This window comes from Pteronotus mesoamericanus, unplaced genomic scaffold, assembly GCF_021234165.1.
Source record: "Pteronotus mesoamericanus isolate MK-2021 breed Mesoamerican mustached bat unplaced genomic scaffold, CSHL_Meso_final contig_50, whole genome shotgun sequence".
Taxonomy (NCBI): Eukaryota; Metazoa; Chordata; class Mammalia; order Chiroptera; family Mormoopidae; genus Pteronotus; species Pteronotus mesoamericanus.
The window spans coordinates 10,402,507-10,418,871 of record NW_026555186.1 but is presented as its reverse complement, the minus strand read 5'-3'; the positions used below and the strand labels follow the sequence as shown (position 1 = coordinate 10,418,871).

The window sequence follows — 16,365 nt, the reverse complement described above, 5'->3', positions numbered from 1 at the left end:
TTTTTTTTTTTTTTTTTTGCGTAAAAATAATCATCAGACTGTACTGGACACAGGAAACATTTCCAGTTACATTCAATATAATGGATATTACCACAGTGACCCCTAGAGTAAAATATATATGAATAAAATCTCTTTTAAGACATATGAGTATTTTGTATGAAAAGGAGTAATTCACAAGTATTAGCAATAACTGTAAAATGTACTTACTGTTATTTGCCACAGGCAATGAAATGAACGAGAATGGAGACCTTAAGATCTACAAGTACAATTATTTTAGAGGAACGCTTGTAGGTTCACCATCAAATTATCAAACAGGTGGGTCTTCTCCTAACCTAATTACCCATGATAAAAATATCTGCTAAAACTTCTTAAGCAAGTCCCTGAATTATGGGCTCTCACAGCAGTGCTCACCACCAGACTTGCCTTAAGGAGTTTTCATGCGGAAAGTGGTTTGAACGCCCCTCTGCAGAAGTGGAGATTCAGACTTCACTAAACAAGAAAACCTGGGGCACTGTGTGGACGTTACTAAAATCTCTTTGGAGCTATGATGTCACCATTTCACACAGAAACAATAATACGCTAAGTAGATTTTTGTATAAGCAGAAGGATAGCAAGTCCTGAAAAAGAGACTATTGTGTTGAAACTCAAGAAACTGCCATGGTAACTAAAGGAGTTATACTGAAAATATGCATCAAGCAAAAGTGATGTGAAAAGACGAGATAAACAGAAATAGTTTGTATTTCTTTTGTCCAGAAATCACATGGCTTTAATGCCTGGGATAAATTTCAATTAACACTGATCATGTGAAACATGAAAAACAAAGTAGAAAGACTTAACATAATTATAAAACAAACAAAAAAGAGGGAGAGAAAAATTGTAAAATGAGCTACTCCATTAAAAAGAAAGGGAGGAAATTGCATCATATTAAAAGTAAATTGGTATATTTACTGATTCATAGCATAAAACTTCACAATATTAATTTGTGGTTGGGGAACTAGGGATAAGCTGCTAAAATTATTGAGAAAACATAGTTAAAAACAAAGAACATTAAAATGCAAGAATTTATATTCCTTTATTTAGTAAACAAAATAATTAGTTGTTTTATGCCATTTTAAGTAGTTTGGCATACACTAAATTGTTTTCACTAGTACGATTTTCATTCTAATTGGGTCTGATATAAACTAATACTAAAGAACTAATTTTGTTTGTTGAGTTCAGGATACAGAGAAATGTCAGGGGAATGGCAGAAAATCAGGCTACATTTTAAACTTGGCTGCAAGGCCAAATGCAAAGTAGAAAAGTAGACCCGACCTGGGTGAGGTAGAGGCAATGAGCTGCTGGAGTAGAATCCCACATTCTGGGGGGCTTAGAGAAACAGCAACTTATCTCATGGCTCTGGAGGCTGGAAATCTGAAATCAACGCAGCTGGGCCATGTGCTCATGAGGATCTGGGTAGAACTTCTGGCAGATTAAGATGTCAACTGAGCTCTTGGGGCAGCAGGCAGACAATGTAATCCATATTACCAGGTAACAGATTTTCCAACATTGCAATTATTCACTGAAGTTATATTATCCTTAAACTCAAAATTCTTTAAATATTATCAAGTAAGCATTCAAACTATATAATCCTTATTAGCCCATGGAACACTTTACATAAATAGGCACATAGAGAACAAGTCTGAATTAGGTTTGGATTTCCAGTTTCCACAGAGAAGGACAGAATTTGGAGTGACCGTAAACAATCTTTCCGGTATAGTATTTTACAATGTAATGCTTGCTTGGGGTACTTAGGTAGTTGCAAACGGATTATAAACACTGAGGGAGATAAATGTTAGTAATGGCAACAATAAATGTATTACTTCATTTTTGGTGCCCAAAAGGATCTCTTTAGGGTTTCTCAAGTCTTGTGTACTTAGTCTGAGGGAATATTGAGGCCTGCCCCTCACTCAGCAGTCTCTTCCTCTCTTTAGACAGACAGTTAAAAGGCCCCTTTTTATCTGCTTTTTCTTCCTGCTGATTATGGAAGCATACTGATTTCTGGGTTTTAATGATGATTAGTAGCAAGAAGAATGCTGTGTTCTGTATTTGGAAGAGAAGAATGGGAGGGTAGGATAGAGCCACAGCTTGTATTTTCTCCATGGTACTCCTCACAGGGGTAAGCGGAAGACAACAGGCATGAGAGCTGGGCTCCCACCTGCATAACAAGGCATCTCCTTGCTCTTTCCTCGGGTTATGATGCCCCTGACCCCATGTGACCCTCAGAACCTCACCTATTTGGGGACCCCCTCTCTTGTCCATCAGACTTCCTTTTCAGGGAGATTCTCATGAGTTGCTGTAAACTTTATAAAAGCTAGGTCCATGGTGTCTAATCTCTACTGAAAGTGCTCAAGGTGGAATGTTCCAAAAAGCTAAAGTCCTTGAACATGAATTCCAGTCTTTCCCATTTACCTCTTGAAACTCATTAAATACAACAGATCTCAGAAATGAGCCCTTAACAAGGAAACCCTTGCCTCCCCCATTCCTTCTTCCAGCTTTATTTTCCCCCAGCATGCATTCAATGTAACTTTATTTTGTTGTTTGCTTGCATCTCTCTCTAAAATATAAGCTTCTTGAGGGCAGGGAGTGTGCCTGTTGTGTTCACTGCTGAATCCTCTTCTGGAAACGTCACACCAGAATTTCCATTCCTCCCTTCTCGGCATTACTCAGCTGCCCAAACCAAAAATGATCAGGAGTCATTCTTGATCTTACCCACTCCCTCACCCTACATACTGCCAGAGCACTTACGGAGCCTGATAGTTTCTTTCCACGGGAATGCCCAAGAGCAGCACTTCTCAAACTTCATTATCACTATGGCAAGGAGAATTTTCGTGCTTTTTTTCTGAAATTGTCCTACTACCCATGAAATTTTAACACTAAAGAATGTATATTTGTCTGTGTATTGCATGGATACCTATATTTTATACACAAAAATAAGACTTTTTGTCCCTTGAGAACTAATTTTTGCCTGGAGGAGGCAGCACCGCCCAGCTGAGCACGTGTGCCGCAGTCTACAACACTGCCTGTCTGCCGGCCATGCCCACCACTTACATCTCCTCCTGGACCTCATTTGTGACTGAAATAGCCTTGACCACAGACAGCCTCGACTTCAGTACATAATCACAATGCAAAGACATGTCACTACAATGCCTATTTATTTTTATGATTGGTGAATCATGCAGCAAATTCACACTGATGATGTAGAAAAAAATTTTTACCTCCATTTCACTGTTTCTATATTTGCGCTACCCTCCAATTTATTCTCCAAGATTAAGGGACAGTAATCTTTAAACATATTATCCAAAGAATATATACAATGGTGTAGGGATGGCCTAAGGTGGGGGCGTGGAGGTAGGCAAATGAGCAAAAAGTGGGGACAATTGTAACAGCATACATAATGAAATAGAAAGGAAAACAGGGACATTTATCATTCCATGTTACTTCCCTGATTTACAAATTTTTGAATTTTATCATTTTACTTGATTAAGATCTGACTTTCTTAACATGGATTATAGAGCATATACCATCTACCCTGCCATGGTTTGTAGCTATGCAACTCTACAGGGGTGAGTCAATTCTCCCTATTGCAATTGCCTAGAAAGCAGAGCAGGAAGCAAGGCTCATGAGCTAATGCATTATTAGGGGTACAATTCTAGGGCTGTGTAAGTGAGGAAGAAAGGGAGTAGGAAATATGGGAAGTAATGCCATATGAGGTGTCACCATGGGGCCACTTCTTTATGTCGAGCCACAAGTGGACATCTGCTTGGTTACACTGAAAAGGTTGCCGTGAGCAGCCCATTGGGGGAAAAAGAGAAAGAAAACTTACTAGTTACTTTCTTCCCATATATGCCCTCTCATTGGGTGAAGCTTACCTCATAGGAAATGAATCCCCCTGCCCTTCTGGGTTGCATCTCTCAGCCCCTTTAGTATCTGCTAAGAAGCCCCATCCCACACAGCGGTGTGCTTTACACCAAAGTCCAGAAGCGGCAGGAGGGGACTGGCCCAGAGCTGGTTGGCATCAGTTGGAAGGACCTCAAAGTCCCACTGAGGAATCTATCGGCCTTGGTGGCAGATGAGACAAGGCAAGGCCAACAGAATGGGAGGAGGTGCTTCAGACAAACAATTCACAGACCTTCTCTATGTGTCTGAATACACCGCACTCCACCAACTCTCCCAGCCCTTACCGACCATCATGTTCTACAGACACCTTGATTTTTCTTTATCTGAAATTAAAATGAATTGTAGATCTCATCCATCCTTTTTCTATGACTTTTCTCTGAGGTCTCTGAGGATATTCTTCTTTGGCTAGACATAAAAGCTTTCTGTTTTTGATGGAAAGATTAGTCTAGAATAATATTCTTGAGCCACATTTCCTTTTCCTCCAATCCATACATACATAGTTTTACTTGGAATCTGGTATTGAGAGTTCCACGTTTTCCTTCCTTTTTGTTTCTCAAAGCTTCTCCACAATTTGCTTGGCTGAATCTAGCCAGTAATTAGTCTTGTTTTGTGTTTGTAAAAGAGATCCCCAGTATTCTATTGCCTGAGATTTTCATTTTGAGGGATATCTGCCTATTTTATTTTTTTCTTGTTGAGTATAATATTTTTAATTCACACTGCACTTCTCATTATATATTTCACAGATTTATGCTGCTGAATAGTATTCAGGGACCATCTAACATTTTCACATTTGTTGGCATTTTCCCCCTGAATGGCTAAATATGCCCTTATTTCCTGAATGCCTAAATAATTCTTTCTTTATCCTTAGAATTTAAAAACTTAACCTGGCTACATCTAGTGCTCATTTATTATGAATCAATATTGTTCAAATGCAGTGTGCTTTGAAATTTTCAGATTCACGTCTTCCTTGATTTCAGGGAAATCATTCCTGGTACCTTTGCCTGTCCCTGCCCAGACTACCAACTTCTATTACAGATAATATATGACTGTTGTTTTTAGCCTGATGTAGTGTAATCATTCTGAATTAGCTTGCTGCATCTTAAAACATTTGCTTTCAAATAAAGTCACAGCTCTTTTGCCAACTAGTTAGCAAATCATACCAGCACCTACTGAAGAGTAAACATGTTTGTTAGGCTCATGTTGATAACAGATTTTATATCTGCATCATGATGATGTCAGCATCTAATCACAGAGAGCAGCAAGGTGCATCCATTAGAGAGAGATTCTAGGTCAAGAATATCATTATTTCATGTAGAACAGCACTACTTGAGTATGGTCCAGAAATGCTCAGTGTGATGTTCATCTGGGAGCCTCTTAGAAATAGCAACTCTGCCCTGAACCAGAATCTCATGGGGCTAGGCTTGCAAACCAGCATTTCCACATGAGTTTTATCCATGTTCAAGTTGAACACACACTGGTCTAAAATAGCACTCTAGAAAGAGTAGGGGTTTGAATTAAGCAAATAAATAGTTATAGGAAAATAAAATACGTGGTTCGCACAGGTGACAGAGGGCTTGAATTTACAGGATGTGGCGCCTGAACAAGAGTGAGGCAGACTATTAGGGAAGCGCTAGAGTTGTGCAAGAAAGATACAATTTCAGTTATAGGCACACTGGAATTGAGGCAAAGTGAAAATAAAAGTAATATAGTTCATCCTAGAAGAAATCCTTAAGCCTAATGATGTTTTTAAGGAGGCAACATAAAATTAGAAGAACCTTAGCAATGAGCAAAGCCAGAGCAATAGCCACATGGGAGGGGCGGGCAGAATACATGGAGCCAGTAAAGCAACATCACGAGGTAGAAGTGGCAAAGGGACGGTGTTCTGCAAGCAAGGAAGGAGAAGATCCCCAGATGGGGTCAACACCACTGTAATTCTGCTTTGTAAAGAGGAACTGAGCAGCTATTTGGATATAAGGTTTGGTAACTTAGAGAACCCCAGCCATAAATATTCTAAAGGAGTTACCATTTGTCATTTTGCCTCCTGGCCTGAGAAGACCTTCAAATAAATAACATAAAATGTCAGCACAGATAATGACTCAGATAATGTGCTTAGCCCTGGCTGGATTTCCCATAAGGGAGTCAGGAGTAGCGAGCAAACAGACCCAGAGCATGTCTGGGAAAAACTGTTTGATGCTGCAGGTTGTAGGGGGGCGGTGGTGGCCAGGATGGAAATCCATTCAAGCTGCGGGAGCACCAGGAACTGCACTGTTAACAGAGGTCTATTTCACACTGACTTTCAGATAATATTGAAAAATAGAATTAACCAACTTTCAAATGGCCATTGGCAGGTTTCCTCCAAGTTGTGTTCATTCAAATAAAATCAATATAGGAGAAAATAAACTTATTACCCAATCTGGATTCCAAAACCAAAATAATACAGTGATTTTATTATCAAGTTAGGCAGTACTCTCACTTGACATTCTCTGTTGCCTATGTCACTCTCGCGGTCATCAGCTGAGTATTTATTAATTCCTGGATAAGTACAACATGGACAGGCAGACCGTCGGGCCCCCAGGCTTTTGAGCTCCTTATCAGCTTCACTATCCAAGAAAATGATTCTACAGTAGTCAAAGTCCATAATAGGTTCTTGGGAACTGAGGCTTCAAGTGAAACAACATAAGAAAACCAATTTTACCATGGGGTAACTGATATAAACAAGAGTTAAGTTCCTATGGCATATTTCTAGTCATAAAAATATCATTAAATTTCTAAATAAAGACCTGAACATTTCTAATATTAAACATTCAAATAAATGTGAGCTGTGCATACACTTATGAAAGATTAATAAAAATAAGTAAAATAATTCTTTTCTAACCTGCTGATTCTAGTTCAGGGTCACATGTGGCTGAAGCCTGTCCCTGTAGCTCAGAGTGCAAGAGGGACCAACCCTGGAAGACACCCTTCCATCACAGGGCCACGCATATATACCCACACTCACTCAGACTGAGAAAAGCCAGTTCCCCTCATGCCTATGTCTTTGGAATGTGAGAGGAAACCAGGGCATCTATAGAAAACCCATTTGTACCTGGGTAGAACGTACCAGCTTCACACAGTCAGTGGCCCTGGTTCGGAATTGATTTTTTTTCATCAACATTATAATTAAACAAAGTTGAACCAAACGACATTATTGCAGGACCTGCTATACTTGGTGTGCTTTGATTTAACTTCACTGGTGCAAGATGTAAATAAAAGACCATGTAAACATCAGCCTTTTGAATTTTAAAAGCAAAATCTCTAATTTTTGTGAAACTCTGGTGTATCTCTTAGCAGGTTTAGTTAAAATAGACTGATATTTTCAAGTATTCTTTTAAATAGTCCATTTATATAGTTCAATACCTTGGAAATACAACAGAAATTTATATGCTGAATCATTAAAAATTAGATCCTTTAAAACTGAATTTCATTATGAATTAAAACTTGCCAAAGAACTCTTCTTCTAATGTGCTAATCAGCACCATCACAGGTAATGAGAAGATCCAGAACTTGGCTGAGACATGACATTTGTAATTTCCAGAGGTCCTGAAGTTAGAATTACCAAGCCAGTCTAAACCACCATCTGCATATTTAGCTACCAGTAGATCTCTTTGTGTGTCTGCCCTGAGTCCCCATGTGGTTTGGGACAGGACTCTCTTAGGACCCATGTATCCATGGTTGTTCCCCTGCTGGAAGGGACCTAACCCACTGAAAAAGGCTCTTCCCCTTGAAGTTAACAAACACACTGATGAGAGAGACATGGAAACTGCAGAAATAGTTTACATTTAGAGGATCTTCACCTATCGCCCCACCTGTGACTTGAGTCAGCAACATCTCCATGTCTATACCATGATTCAATTTGAAAATAGACAGTAGAATAAAGCAGCAAAAAATAAGGTCTATAAAACAAAAAAGTAAATCTCTGGCCCTGGATGGTGTGGCTCAGTTGGTTGGGTATTGTCCAATAAACTCAAGGGTCACTGGATCAATTCCCAGTTAGGGCACATGCCTAGGTTGCAGGCTTGGTTCCCCAAGGCACGTATGGAAGGCAATCATTGTTGTTTCTCTCACATCAATGTTTCTCTCCCTCTCTTTCTCCCTCCCTTCCCCTCTCTTTAAAATCAAAAATAAATTTTTAAAAAAGTGAATCTCTATAAGACATCTTTGCTGAATGGCACATGGTGTATTTTTACAGAATGACAACTACAAACCTGGAGACAGGAGTAGACAGCCTGGAATAGCAAACCAATGGCAGCCTGAGCTAATTTCCTGGGTATAGTGTGGTAGGAAGAGATCATTCCAAACAGAATTGGGCAAGCAAGATTATTGAAGGTTGTACTGTTTAAAAAGCCATGGATGTTGATGATAATTTCACTTCAGATCTATAATTTATTTAAGTTGGTCTATTTTTATTTTATTTAGATTCTGTTCAAACATACCATTTATAATAAAAGTCCTCACATATTGCGCTGGACATATGTAGGTTTACAGTTGTTCATATGAAAAAAAATACATAATACAAGAATAAACAATAATGCAAAACTAAATTCTATGTTTTGGGCATTCACAACTATAAACCTAATTTTGCCCACCCCTGTAGTTCATTGGTATGGGCGTGTTTGAAATAGCGGTGGAGCAAGTTGTTCAATGCTATGGATTAAATGTGTGTGTCTTCCCGAAATTCCTGTTGAAGCTCCAGTTTTCAAAGCAATGCTATGTGGAAGTAGGGCTTTTGAGAGGTAATTAGGTCATGAGGGCAGAGCCCTCTTAAAAAGGAGTAGTGTCCTTATAAGAAAATACAGGAGAAGTGATCTCTGTCTCCTGTCTGCCCCTCTATGTTTTCTCTTAAAACAACAAACTTTTAAAACCTCAGGCTACCAGACTTCACTGAACAGCTTCTAGAAGCTTTACTCATAGTAGCTGTTTCCAACTTCCCCCGTGCTCTTTCCCTTCCTCCCCAGTCCTCCCCTAGGCTGATCTTCAGAGGCTTGGGTGGTCTCCTTCGAGGACCTGATGGTCACCTCCTTGACCTGACTGTACCTGACCACATAGTGACACTACTCACAGTGACCACTCCTGCACCTGGCACCTGCAAGGCCAGCTCTTCCTTCTAAGACAGTTCTCAGGTCAAATGTCACCTCCTGGGAGAAGCCAACCCCTACTGGCCAACTATAGGAGCCTCGCTGGCTCTCACTACCCATCACTGTATTCATACCCACTGCATAAACTTGACATCACCTTTCATGTTGTCCTTAGTATAAGTTGGCTTGTTATCTGCTGTGCTTGTTGGCTTGTTGGCTTGTTATCTACTTTGGGATAATATTTTACTCAACCATGTCCTCTAACAAATTCCATTGTTTTAAGTTATCCAAACTGAGACTTGCCAAAGAAGACTTATTTTATGGGAAGTTAAGGAACAATACTTGAGAAATCACACACTGTTTTTCCAATTAACATTATAACTAATGTAGTGAAAAAAGAGAAATGTTAAGATTTCTCAAAAGAAGCACACAGGATAAGGAATGAAGTAAAAGGAGAGCTCCTACCTGTGGCCAAGTAGATAGTGTGGATGAGGGCATCCCTGCCCTGTACCAGGTCGACGGCCACGTGGGAAAAGCGGCTATTGTCCTCCATGAAGGAGGGCACAGTGGTCACTGGCTGCACCACCTCATGCATCAGTATGAACTTCTGAGCATCCTGCAGGTTCCGTTCTGTCAAGTTCACATACATTCCCTGGTCCACCGTGCCACACTGCAAGGGAAAACAAGCCATTACTGGAACCAGCTACCTGGACATCCAGTGATCCTGGCCACCCAGCTGGAGGCTGACTTGGAAACTGAATAACTGTACTGTGCAAACATGCCCGCTCCTCCACGGTCCCTGAAGTCCCCACCCTAGTACCTCTCTCACTTTAGAGTTGCATTTATATTTGAGGAGTCTCTCAACTTCATCATAAATGGATGATCAAGAGTTAAAAAGAATAAATGAAGTGGAAGTCGTTGCTAACTTTAATTTGAACAGTATATGCATGAAATCTCCACATCGCCTGCTGAGTCACTTGGGAGTCCTCTGACTAAATGCAAATACATATCTTATATCTGGCTGACAATTCAGATACCCAAATTGAAAATGCAGCAATCAAATACATAATACAAATTTATTAGTTCTTTTCTTTTTTTAACTGGAGCAGTGGGTCTATAAGCAAGATGTGGATTCCATGGAGATAGAATTAGGCCATTTTAATCTGAAAATCATGTAACATTATTCCAGTATCTTTGATATGGATGACAAGAACACTGTGCTGGTCTTACTGTTTTATGCTCATATTCCAAGTTGGACAAAACAAAAAATTTGTGTAGAGTCTAGGAAGATTAGGAATAACATGGTGAATTTGCAAAAAGGGAGGGAATAAAGAGATAAAAGAAGTGAGGGAGGGAGGGTGGTGAGGAGAGAGAAAAATGTGAAGAGAGAAAGAAAAGGAAGGAAGGGAGGGAGAGAAGAAAAAAGGGAGGAAAGATTCTCAGATTGAGGAAGTATATGAAGATGAATCTGCGATATACTGGGGGGGAAATTGGCCTAGAAGTTGCTGACAACTAAATTCAGAGCTGTGCTCTGAAGAAGCGGGGAGGTATTATACAGGATGCTTTTTGACAAGGATGAGATAGAAAGAGGGGTGAAAAAGAAAGCAAAGCTTTTCTGGGACAGAACATAGAATCAGAAAATTACCTCCGACCTTTCTCATTTCTTTCATAAACTTTAAATCCTGGTACCAATAAAGGCTGATCCTCGGCAGAACTTCCTGTAAGTCGGTCAGATGAAACATACCATCTGAAACTACCATTTATAACCTGCCATTTCTAATACTTGGTTTTATAGCAGGTTAGAGGTATAAAGTGTAAGATAGAAACTGCTTCATTTAAAACAGATGTTATTTTTGTAGCACTCGATAAAATACCCTACATACCATAAAATGATAGGCTGATTGTAGAATTAGAGAATTTGGGAATGAAATAGGTTTTGAGTAGGGTCCAATACTTAATTTAAAGTCACATCCTTGCAGGGGCACCTCGGGTGCCATGCAATAGGACCACATGCTGTCAGGTGAAGGACTTAACTTGGCCATCAGCAGCCACGTGGTCTCAGGTGAGGCATTGCTTCTCAGCTTCTGCATCTGCCTGCAAAGTGACTAGAAAGACTGGGCTCACATCACAGGACTCTCTGAGACTCACTGAGATAACCAGGGGAGAGCATTTGTAAATTAATTGCAAGTGCTTGTAAATGCCAAGGCACGAGACAGTGTGCCTGGCACAGTAAATCAATGGTCAATGCACTTGTCTGGTAGCAGAACAGCAATTCTATGGTCCATTGAGCTGCAGTGGCCAGAGGAAAATGAATGAATAAAGAAAGAAAGGAATCAATGGATGAATACACTAGCAGTTGCTATTGAGCCAGGGGGTCTGCACTAGGGGATTTTATATAATTATCATATGTAGTCTCAACACTTGGAGGACAGGAACGTTTCTGTTAACCCATGTGTTACAAAATGGAGGAAAGCTGTACTGGATTCAGTGTGAACTCTATGGAGATGAGTTCTTGTCCTGAGAATGACTTTATGTTTGACATTTGCTCTTCCTTAAATCAATGGCAGCACTTATGGTACAGGTAGTAATTAGCTGTCTGCCTGTTGTATGAGGTCTTGCACGCAGGTTTTGCTTTGTATGCAGTGTTTTTAAAAATTGGCATCATAAAAGTAGGAGGTATGTAGAAGGACCAATGACCACCGTTGTTGTTTTTATTCCTGAACCCCATATTTTATTTAAGTCATAGACTTTTAATATTGTGATTTATAGTAAAAAAAAAAAAAGCTACATTTGGCTTCTTCCTGTTTCTGGCACAAGCCCCTAAATCCCTAGAGATTTCCCAAGTTATGACCAGAATAAAGATGCCATTAGTAATGTTAATGAGGTGACTTTAGGACAGCATCTAAGGATGTGGTCTGGTTGCCAGAGGAAACGACCCTGTGATTAGAGGGCTGGAACTTTCCGTCTCACTCCCTCTCTTGGGAGGGAAGAGGAGCCGGAGGTTGAATTCAGTCACAATGGCCAATAATTTAATCAATGAAACCTATGTAATGAAACCTCCATAAAATCCCCAAAAGACCAGGTTCAAAAAGCTTCAGGGTTATTGAACATGTGGAAGTGCTGGGAGGGTGATGCGCTTGGAGAGGTCACGGCAGCTCTGCTGCCATTCCCCACACCTCACCCTGTGCATCTCTTCCACCTGCCCTTGAGTAAAACGTTTCTCTGAGTTCCATGAGCTGCTCAAGAAAGTTAATAGAAACCAAGGAGAGGGTTGTTGGAGCCTCCTATCTATGGAGTATTGGCGAGAAGCAAGGTTGACAACCTGGACTTCAAACTGGCATCCAAAGTGGGCACGGAAGGGCCTACATGTATGGTCGGATGCTATCCGTGGGTACATAGTGTCAAAACTGAGTTGAATTGTAGGACACCCAGATGGTGCTGGAGGATTGCCTGGAGGCATGAGAAAACCTCCCACACGCTGGAGTTGGGTGACAAAATCATTATTCAAGGACTGGTTTTGAACTATACTCTACAATGTGTTGGTTTCTTTTCTCTAGCCTGTAATGAATATCTCACCCAAGGATTCTTTTCCAATTATTTTGAAAGCTATTTAGATTTATAGCATGCATTTATTGGATCATAAGTAACCCATGAGTTCTCTAGTGAGCTGCAAATTCTCTAGTTGTGCCTTATAGACTGGGCTCCCACAGTGTCTGTGTGACACCCTGGGGACTCTGCGCAAAAGGAAAACAACAAAAATAACTAAAACACAGTTACTGTCCTCATATGGCTTACCACAACCCATAATCGTTGTCTTGCTAACACCTCTGAGAGTACTAAGGTCAATAATTCTACTAATTGTTAAATTCAATATTTCCATTTTTCTTTATCTGTTTCAAGGACAACAGATTGACCTTTATCCTAACTTACAGGCACTTGACGGGCAAGTCTATAATCACGTAACCTCACGCTGAGGATGTCTGTTTTCATAACTTTCCTCCTGTCTCGCTGCAAATCTGCATTATGTATCAAGGGGCCCTGATGACATGGCCAAGTCCCTTCATGTGGTCCTTCAACATCGGCTTCCTCATCTGCTTGGCTGCCATTGAGTTGAAGCTGTATTATCCATGTCGCTCCATCATTTCAGATTGGTTGTCATCAAAACTGCACAGAAACTTTCAGAGTCTATACAACCACAGCTGTGCCACTGGGGTCTGGGTCAGTAAGTGGGTCTGGGTGACTTTGGGGGCCATGGCCTGTAACAGGACACAATTTTACAGCACCACCTACAGTGGTTTCTAGAGTGTAATTGATAAGTAAATAGTTTTTGTTGCTTCGTTATCATTTTCAGTGGAAATTTCTGTATTAAATCTTGAATGATTATGCACTGTCTTCCTAACCCATACTTCCTTCTGAACTTGAACCATGTTTCTGCTCCTCTAATTAGTAGTTACTTCTAGTATGTCAGTTCTGCATAAAATTCCAAATGTCAGTAGGCAAAAAGGAATTAAAAAAACAACCATTTCTCTTTGTTGGCTATTGCAAACATAAGGCCCTTTACACATGACTACTAGAGGGATCTTTAGTTGAAAACCTATTTCACTTTGTGTCAGACTAGATAGTGCCAGGAATGTCAGTAAGGCAGCCTAACCTACCACGGTCTCAGATAAGGTAAACCGAAAGGAAACACTTGGAACATATTTGTACTAGGTGTTGTACAAAGAACCACCATAAAGTATAACTTTAGTTTCCCACAAATCTTAAATTCCACCCAAAGAAGACAAGCTCAGCTAACCAAGCTTCCTGCCCCAAGTGAAAGCCAAGTGTCTACAAGCTTCATTTCTTACACTGTAGACTGGACCCATTGCCGTCTCATAAACGCGAGTAAGCCCTTCAGTGTGACACTGGCATTATAAAACCAGATGTCTGTGGCCTTAGGAAACGAGCAGATTTGCTGTGGGCTACAAATATATCCAGATACAGGAGCTAAATTTACCCACTGCTCAGAGGCAGTAAGACATCACAAAGTTTGTAAGTCACTGCTCTTTGTAAAGACTTGCATTAGTAGCATCAAGAATTAAAAGTACGCCATAAGTACAGTGAGCATCATCATTAAAATTTTTTAACCATTAGGGTTTTACAATGGACTTCAGTAAAGGGAATGGTATATTTCACTTTCAGGATTTTACAAAGGGTCTGCATCTGGACATGGGTGGGATTTAGTTACAGAGACTCAACAAAAAGGCCAAGAGTCAGTGTTTAGTTAATAATTACATAAACCATGTATGTCATCAGGAAAAGTGTCTAATGTCTGTTTTGTCCCCACTAAACTGTTAGCTCGCCTGACCCATAATAGGAACTCCTCTGTCCAGTACTGAACTTTCTCATCAGCAAGCCTGGGATAATAAATGTGAATCTGAGCCCTCAATTTCCTGACTAAGTGTGGACACAGATGCCCACCTCACAGGGTTGCTGAGAAAAGAAAAGCAGACAAAGTGTATAAAGCATTTATTTGTGACACTCAGAAGGCACCCAATAAATGGTCCCCGAGAGTCGTCTTCACCATGTACATTATAGAATAAACAATGCACTTTAATTGATATCATCAAAATTTACTCCTGAAATATACACGCCTGTGCATTTGTATCTCTCTGTCCTCATTTTATTGAGGAAAATATGAGACAAGATGCTACATAATTTGTGCAAGTAAAGCAGTAAATGGAGAAAGGATGTGTAAATCACCCTTCTTATTCTCAATCCCATTCTTTTTTAAAAATTTAAAAAACAAAAAACTGTTTCAAAGCAAACAGAACTGAACAGTCCCCTTCCCTCTACTCCCTCTCATCACCCACGGACATGAACAATGGTGTGGGGATTGACTGTGGGAAGGGAGGCCGCCCCACCGGGGGGTGGCGGATTGGGACAATGGTAATAGCATAAACAATAAAAAACATTAAAAAAATTGAACAGTCCTTGCTGAAGTCCAAGTAAAGTGTAAAACAACTGAACATTTCCATATCCCCTGCTTTCTCAAAGCCAAAGGTTGTGTGTGTGTAGGATGATAAACCAACCAGAATTCTGAGGTCTGGATATGCAACGCAGGTCTGGCACTGATTAATTAGGGTAACTGATGGTCCTTTAGTGGAAAGAAACTGGGACATTGCATCTGGGGACCTGCATTGGATCCCAGCTCAGTCACTCATCCCCAGTGTCCTTGGCAGGACCATCTGTCCTGGAGAAGGTGTTAGGGATCAGAGCACCGCTGCCAGCAGGCAACATGAGGCAGTGACGCTCTGAGCGCCCTCTGGAACTGGGCGGTACCAAACACACACCCATGAGGATGATGACGAGCCTTCAACAATTTTTGTCAGAACAGTGGCCCTCCAGGGAAGCCTACTGTTAGAAACTAAATGTCTGTATCTCCTGCAATTTCTTATGCTGAAGCCCTAACCCTTGGTGTGGCTCTCTTTGGAGATGGAGCCTCTAAGGAGGTAATTCAGGTTAAATGAGGTCATAAGAGTGGGGCCCTGATCCCTCAAGGTTCAGTGTCTCTCCAGGTGCACTGAGGAAAGGCCATATGGGGACACAGCTGTTAGGCAGCTGTCTAGGGAGACTGCTCTCACCAGAATAACCAGAAACAGAATCAGCCAGAACCTTGATCATAGATTTCCAGCCTCCAAACTGTGTGAAAATCAATTTCTTTTGTTTGAGCCACCCAGTCCGTGGCATTTTGAGGTGGCAGCGCAGCAAACTCACATAGCTGCTGACCAACCAAGAGTAAATCACTTCCTCTCTTTGGGTCTCAGCTAGCTCTGCACCTTCAGAGATGGGAATAAATGACATACAGGGCCTCTCATTGGTGGAACAGCCTATCATTTTGAGATTTATGAATTAATGGCCTCCAACTGTTCTTTCCCCACAGCTGTCCCATGCCATCCCATTTACCCCAGAGGGGAATCTTGCCACAGTTGCCAATTAGCACTCTAATGCTGTGTGTGCATTTCCACCGCGGTGCCTGGGAGCCCATTCATCAGAGCATCATTCATGAGGGATCAGAGCTTCTAAGGACAGAGTCCACCATCATTAACACTAATTGGAGCGTGGTTACGCTGGCCTTTCCCAGTCCAGCCTGAGGCATCGCAGCTGACAAAAGGCCCTTTTTGGTCCTGGTCCCTGAGTTGACAAAAGGTTCAATCTATTCACATGAGCCAAGCCCAGCGTGGGACTGTCCATGAGGGGTCTAGGGAGCCCATAGATGTCCATGCAGCCACCAGGGTTTAAATAGTCCCAGACTGTCTCCAGAAGGTATCAGCAT

The 16,365-nt window shown here is 40.9% G+C and overlaps 1 protein-coding gene across 2 annotated transcripts in view; it reads right to left on the bottom strand.

Moving 5' to 3' along the window:
- Nucleotides 1-16,365, bottom strand: part of SEMA5A (semaphorin 5A) — a 452,903-nt gene that overhangs the window by 130,535 nt on the left and 306,003 nt on the right. For both annotated transcript variants that reach the window (XM_054578336.1, XM_054578335.1), the window contains exon 11: nt 9,516-9,720. In XM_054578336.1, the coding sequence (XP_054434311.1) occupies nt 9,516-9,720 (205 nt within the window). The remainder of the gene's footprint in view (nt 1-9,515; nt 9,721-16,365) is intronic.